The following is an 8,004-nucleotide window of genomic DNA, read 5'->3' as shown; positions in this document are numbered from 1 at the left end:
ATCTAGTGAATCGAACCAGCCACCAATTGCGCTGCCCATAACCATCTATATGCTGACCCAAATCAACATTCTAGCTAACTAAATAAGCTTGCAAAGAAGCCCTTGAAGAACTTTCAACATTGCATTCAAACCCCTTCAAAAAATGTGGCTTTATGGATTTGCCCTAGGCTATTTTTAGCAAAGCTGAATCTCTCAACTTTGCCATGTGTGTGGCCGGCCAAGGGGGTCTCTTTGGCTGATGGAATTTTCTATTTTTAGCAGCTAGAATCAGCTATAAAAGCCACATCTTACTGATCATTCAACTCATCCCTCACACTCTCAGTCTCTCTTCTCCTCTCTCACTTTCTCTCAACTTTTCCTTCCCATTTTCCCGTTTGTTCAAGTGCCGATTTCTTCTCTTGGGAAAGAGGTCTTCATCAACCATTGTTGAGCAGAAATTAAAGTGTTCATAAGCCACCTTGATAGCCGAGGACAATGGAGAACGAAGAACGGAGAAATCAGTCAAGCCACGGAGAAACACTAGATTTGTTTCTTGTTCCCTATCTCTTTAAATTTTTTTATTGTTTTAACAAACATGTTTATGAATATTTATGCTATTGAAATGGTTATTTTAATCAATCTAGCTTTAATTTAATTCATGTTGGGTTGATTATATTTTGTCTGCTTGAATTATTGATATTGTGTTTGTGCTGTTATAGGCCTCGGTAAGATGCTTGATTAAGTAAAATCATGCCTAAGTTATTCTTGCAATATTAATTGTTAGATAACTAATGAATTAATTATTAAATCATATTGAAATTGTAATTAATCGACACAATACTTAATCAGTAAATGTTTATTCTTCTAAGGTAGCTGAAGTTAATTTAGCATTGTATTTGGTGATACATATGCCTTGCATAACTTGCAAGATTATTGTGAGTAAACTGTTTCAAGGTAGAAATACTCTGTTACCTCACTTGATCTTTTATATGCTTGTGAAGATTGATTAATCGCTTGGATTGACATTGAAAAATGTTCAAGAGATTAATTAATTTAATAAGCATGTATGAGCAGTAGTTAGTAAATTATGGAGTTGCCGTGAATTTACTCGTAGCACTATAAACATAAGTTTAATAGTTCTAAGTTAAAGGAATGTAATTAATCCAACACAATTATATCATCTTGATTAAACCTTATTTGAAATCGTGCATTAGAACCTTTTTATTTTTAATTTTTTTACTTAGTTTTTAACCCTTAGTTTTTAATCATCTTTAAACAAAAATATTTTCCATCACCAAAGTGTTTTAACATTAATTTCATAAATATTCTTTTTACAGTCCCTATGGGTACGATAAATCGACATTTACTTGTTGCGATTGTGTACACTTGCACATTTCGTCATTCCAATTGCCCATGTGAAACTCTGTTGCATGTGTACAGCTTCCGGAATGCTCCAATGTTCTAATTTCAATAAATTTTCACTCTTATTGCTCTCAAGTGTCCTATTAAGCATCAAAACATGAATATAAAGATTTAGGAGTATATAATTCACTATTAATGTCACATAATCACCCAAAAATGTACTAAGAATAAGGCTAAAATATGTTACTATTGACACTTATCACATAGTGTTACCATAAGCATGACAATATCAAATTGTAATTAGTAGCTACAATGGAACGCTTAGGTAAGTACTCCGAAGATCGTTCTTCCAAAGTGATTGATAAGGGAAAAATGTGCTAATTGGTTATCCTACTAACGAGACAATTACTTGTCTAATTAGTTCAAGTATTATTAGTGCAATTCAATTAAGAATCATAAAAGAACTAATCTATCTTATCAATTAAAGAAACTAACCTAACCTCCCTCTTTCTTGTTTTAGACCATGCAAATACTCAAGGCAATGGTCAATTGGTCACAAAATACTTACGAAGCTCACATGCATTGAAAGATTACATTTCTTGTCACTCTTAAGTAGAAATCTCCTCTCGATCTCAACTAACATAAGAATTACTGCCTAAGATCTCCTCTTGATTTCAACTAGTTCATAAATCACCTCTGGTCTTACTACTCAGCATAATTATACCAAAATCTATACAATAGAATCTTCTCTCGGTCTTATCTATCTAGATTATCCACTAGAGGCATCGGTTCTAGTGTACTAAGCAATTTGATACAATTGAACAATCAATTAACCAAGATCATGAATTTCAACTTAGATTAGCAATTAACATCAAAACCAACCATCCTAACATTTAATCAATAAAAGATGAATAAGAACAAGAGTTAGAAATGCTCATACATGAAGAAGATTCCAATTCAAAGCTAAAGTTTGATTGATCTCCATTTACATAGCCTTCAACAAGAAAGAATGAAAAAGCTAGAGCAAAGCTGACTCTCTCTACTTTATTCTATCTTAACTCTAATGTAAAAAGGTGTTAATCGTGTGTAATCTAAGTAATGTATGTAAAAATCTTATAGAGATGGGGTTTATTACCAAAAGACCTTTGTGCCTTCACTAAAAGTCCACTTAACAAAGGTTGAAGACTCGAAATGACACAAAATTTCACTTGATAATTGTTTTAGATTTGGATTTGTAGGGTTGATGTCACGACCTTCACTATAGCGACACTACAACATTGATGAATGACTTCTCCCAAGATTTGCTTCAACGTCGCAGCGTTGAAGTGCCTCACTTCGCGATATGATTGACTATTGAGCCCTTCTCTAACATTCATATTGCATAATGTTGTGACCTCAAGAAGCTCCTCATCGCAACGTGACTTACTGTCAACCACATTGACTTTAATTTGGTCTCTTGATTCACCTACATAACCATTTAATACTTATTAAGCATCATTTTCTTCCTAAAATCAAAACAGCGTTAAAAATACTAGATTAAGAACGAAACTACTACAAAACCTAAAATTGACACACAAAGTATTAAGTACCTAAAAAGGCTTGACTTCACTCGAAAACGCACTAAAGCACGAAATAATCATATTTACTTGTATAATAAACAAATACCAAAAAATCGAATGAAGATTAAACCAATAAAAAAATTGATTGAACTAAATTTAAATGAGTTTAAATATTTATTTTATTTTTATAATTCATAAAATGAATGTTTATATTTGGTTTAATCCACAAATTGGTACCTAAACTATATCCCTTATCCCATACTGGTATCTAAACTTTTTTTTTGTCACAAGTAGTACCTAAGCTACTCTTATTTTCCAAAGCTGGCATCTCCGTTAGTCAAACTATTAAATCTATTTTTTTTATAAGGATTAACTCATAAATTGGTACCTAAATTATATCATTTCCCCCATTTTAGTACCTAAATTTTTTTTAGCCACAAGTGGAACCTAAACAATCTTTTTCCCAAATTGGTACCTCTATTAGTTCAATTGCTAGTCAAACTGTTAAGTCTATTTAAAAATATATATAACCAGTTAAAAATTGTTATGTAGCAAGAAAAGACAATGTATAATTTTCTTTATAGATATACTTAAAAATTACTAAAATTCATTAAAATAAAAATATTTTTTAAAAAAAGAAGGGAAATCAATTTAATTGGTTCAATTGATTTTTGGTCAATTCAATCGATCTATATTGGTTCATAAGTCAACTAGCTCAACCTATATCTCTAGATTGAAAAAATAAAAATAAAAATAGAGAGAAATAATATAAAATATAATATAATATAATATAATAATTAAAATTAAATTTTAAAATTTATATATGACAATCAATTATTGGCTGAATTTTTTAACGTTTATAACATTTTGATATAGAATGAATAACAGAAAAATAATTTAGATACCACTTGTTACAAAAAAATAGGCATCGACTTAAGTTGTACTGTTTAGGTACTAATTTGTTGGTTAAATCTTTTTAAAAAGATTTATTAATTTGAGGAAAAAATAATTTAAAACTACTTTTGACAAAAAAAAGTTTATATGCTAAAATGAGAAGAAAAAAACCTTAATTTAAGTATTGAGTTAAACATTTATATTTCTATGATAATTTATTTGTATTTATTAATTTTTCCTTATTTTATAATTTTTTAATTAAATTTGAAAATTTATAGAATTTTTAATTTTGAATCGGTTGAATTCAAGATCTAACCGGTCTGTTCATTAACTTGGTTCCAAAAAACTGCTTAATTCCATCAAATAAACCGAAGTTACTTTTTGACAAGGCCTTAACTACAGTCTAAGGCCGAACAGGCTCACTCTTAAGTCCATATGTGTTTCGTACATTTATAAAGATGATATTCTCACATCTTTCGAACAAATAAAAAATAAAAAATCCTCATATCCATGTCAAAATATTTAACATATTGTTAAATACAGATACTGGAAGAAAAATGCAAAGTTGAAAACTCACTAAAAGGTTTGAACATCGAATAACATCTGCAAAATCCAAAAATGTTTCTTGATATGGCCATAACTACAGACTACAGAATCTAATACCTGCAGATATAATCAGCCTAACAGGCATAAAAACAAATGCAGCGAAACAATCAAGTATAGCATCTTAGAGCTTCAACTACCAGCATTAATGATATCCAAACAACTTCAGCTGAAAGATAAATGACTCCATGGACTATAGGATGTAAATTACTATAGCTGAAATGTTTTACAGGAAACAGGTTAATAGGTTCTGAATGAAGAAAGGTTCTAAATGCATGCCATGTTCTTCCTAAATGCCCTGGGACCAGAGCGGTACCTTTCTTAGGTCCCAAATGATAATTATCAAGGTATCTCTAGGTTTACAAACCGCAATCACAAATGGAAAGTTTGACCTTTGTTGCTAGCAAGCATTTATGTTGCTTCACTTCATTTTTCTTCAAGTACCCATGTCCGACACATATCAAGACGTGGGTATAAGCCTTCAAAGATGCTCGAAATACATGAAAGAACTTATGAAGAAAGAATATACCGGGGTTAGACACTTACACCTGAGTCCAAGTAACAAAAGGCAACCATTGCATACTGGATGCAGAAAACAGCCTCTGCTGTCAGCAACAAATCCGATATGAATTACATTTCATACGGACAACACTACAGTCCTTTTAAGCACCAACACAAGTTTGCATGAATTGCGATATGATTGAAAGTAGAAAGCATCAGAAATGATAAATACCTAGTTATCTCTAAGTTCCCAAACCATAATTACGAAATGGAAAGTTAGATCGTTGAGGCTTGCAAGCATTTCATGCTAGATGCACAAAACAGCCTTTGACCTCAGGCAGTATATCCAATATGACTATTACCTTTCATAGAGTCAAACTTTACAATCTTTTTTATGAAACCCTAAAACAAGTTTGCAAGAAATACTAGAGGGTAGAAAGCATAAGAAATGGCACCAAGAAATCACAAATCATACTCATTAGAAGCAAATCATCATAGATAATTAGTTTTGAAGTTATAAAGAATAGAATGGCAGGTATGAAAATAAGATTATCCCAGTCCTAGTTTCCCCTCCATCCCATAAGTTTCAACCTATGCTGCTTGGATTCAAGGGTGAGTGTCAGATAAATGTATGACTTGAATATGAGTATGCTCAATCTTTTGCGTCTTTCTGTACACTTGGAAAATCAAACTCCTATTCGTCCAGATATGTGTCAGAAATGGATGCTCTTAAGGAAAATAAAGAATCGGAACAATGTAGATCTTCACACCACCACCAACATATCACAACAAGCTATCTGATAAATTGAATTTCAACTCAAATATAACTTTTTAAAACAATGTAGTAAAATAGTAAACTGTTGTTGAATCCGTTCAACAAATTCTACAATGTTAGATCTTGCACATTTGCATTAAATGAACGATAACATCTGTCTTTTATTTCTAAGCAAGTCATCCCAACCCATGTATAAAAACCATATATACACAAATGAGAACAACTAGAACAAACTATTGATTCAAAGACTAAATAATTATAAATCATTATTCCGATAACTGTTCATTTCTATCAAATAAGCAAAGAAGAAAGAAAACCCAAAACCAAACTAAGAAAAACCAGTTACTCCCCTACACTATCAGCTGATCCATCAATGAAAAGAAAAGAAACCTTTCACGGAAATAACTAATAAGCACCCGTACTCAGAAATCACCCTCCAATCGACCGAAGCTCCTCCAGAGCCACCTTAATCTGATCTTGCACCAACTCCAACCGCTTAGAATAAACTTCCAACTCCAATATTTGCTGCTTCCTCCACCTCTCATCCATGAACTCCACATTACCTCCACCACCGCCACCAAAATTCAAAGTTCCGCCAAAACTCAATGGCATAGCATTCATAGCCATTCCACTAATCCCTCTTCCCCCTCCTCCCCCTCCTCCAATTAAACTACCTAACAACTCCTTAAACACGGGTGTTAAACAACTCTTCACCGTCTCCTCTACTACTGCTGTCAGGTTTCCTCTTTCTCCTCCAGCACCACCGCCACCGCCACCCAGTCCTTCCACATTACCCTGGTCATGATCACTCCTATTATTAAAATTATTGTTAGAAATCACAAACCCATCATTTAAAACTCTTTTCTCTTCCAGTTTCCCTCCTTTACTCCTTGACCTTCTCTTATTGGCTGCGGATTTTGGAGTAAGATTCTTTTTCTCTCCACTTTCATCGAGTAAATTGATGTTAGTAGTAGTAGGAGGAGTAATATTATTTTCATCATAATCTAAAACATTATCTTCTACTTTGCCAACACTACTACTCCAGATCTTTCTAGAAATTTCAAAAGTAGCTTGATCATGAGGGCTTTTGAAGGAAAATTCTTTACCTGAATTGATCTTATTCATCACGTTCCTATATTTCTTCTTCAATCTTCGAAGCTTCTCGACTAACTGATTCTTGTTGAAATCGAGCTGGAGTTTCGATTTGATTAGATCGTAAAACAACGCCGTATCGTGATGGTGATGGTGAGAAGAATTAGAGTTGGTTTTCGAAGTCGTGTAATCGAGAAATCCTTTGAGAAGCTCGATCTCGTCTTCATCAGTCCATAAACGTTGAAATAACCGCCGCGATTCGTCGAATTGTTGCGGCGGAGGAGGTTTTTTCTCGGAGACGGCGGAATCAATCCGTTGGCGTTTAGAGTCGGGAATCGAACCCCCGAGAGGAACAGAAGCAACAGTCACGACGGTGGATGAAGGAACCGCAAGAGGAACGGCGGGGATTGAGGCGGAGGGTACGACTGCGGCAATCGGTTGAGGTAGCAAAGAGGGGGAATTAAAATCTTCTTCCTCTTCTTCTTCTAACAACTCCTCGTCCTCTTCGTCGTTACCGTTGAGCACGTCGTCGTTGCCGGAGGAAGAGGGTTCCTCGTCGTCGTCCTGAGATTCCTCAAAAACGGCACCGTACTGCTCGGAAGCCATGAGAGAGAGAGTAGAAAACGAAAGAGGTTCACGAGGATTTTGTTGATTAAAAAAGCGTGTTGGACTTGGTGAAAGGAAAGAGGTTAGTTTGGTTAGAGTTTGGCCCGTGTGGGGTTCATACCCCATGTCAACGCGCTTCTATGGTGCGTGTACCTGTTCAGTAAAAATAGATTTAGAATGGGCTAAATCAAAATCCATTTCATTTTATTATTTCCATTAGTGGTATTATAGTTGGGATAATTAGTTTTCGGTATCACGTGGGCATGAGTATACGTTTTAAAATATTTTTATTTTGTAATCCTTTTTAAAAATTAATTAATATACATAATATAAAAAAATGTAAGACTTTTCAAATTAATTTTAATTTAATAATTCAATATATTTATTTTAAAATTCATAAAATAATAGGTTTGCTTAAGCTCGATTTTAAAAACCTTCTCAGCTTTGTCAATTTATTCATTTCATTTTTAAAGATAAAATTATAGTTTTATAATTAATTTATAAATTTTATAATTAAAATTTAAATATACTTCAAAAATTATTTAATTTAAATTCATATAGTATTGAATCAATTCAAAATTTAAAAAATTTGTCCAAACCCAAATCAGACTTATCGAGTCAAGCAGACTTCAT

General features: G+C 33.1%; 1 protein-coding gene across 1 annotated transcript; it reads right to left on the bottom strand.

The window, feature by feature from the left end:
- Positions 1-5,740: 5,740 nt before the first annotated feature.
- Positions 5,741-7,439, bottom strand: LOC105783067 (probable transcription factor At3g04930). The gene has a single exon (XM_012608253.2). It carries the CDS (start codon positions 7,369-7,371, stop codon positions 6,103-6,105), a length of 1,269 nt encoding a protein of 422 aa, XP_012463707.1. The 5' UTR covers positions 7,372-7,439; the 3' UTR covers positions 5,741-6,102.
- Between the last annotated feature and the right edge of the window lie 565 nt (positions 7,440-8,004).

Source organism: Gossypium raimondii, chromosome 13, assembly GCF_025698545.1.
Source record: "Gossypium raimondii isolate GPD5lz chromosome 13, ASM2569854v1, whole genome shotgun sequence".
Classification (NCBI taxonomy): domain Eukaryota; kingdom Viridiplantae; phylum Streptophyta; class Magnoliopsida; order Malvales; family Malvaceae; genus Gossypium; species Gossypium raimondii.
The sequence above is the reverse complement of the archived record's forward strand: the minus strand, read 5'-3'. Positions and strand labels throughout refer to the sequence as shown.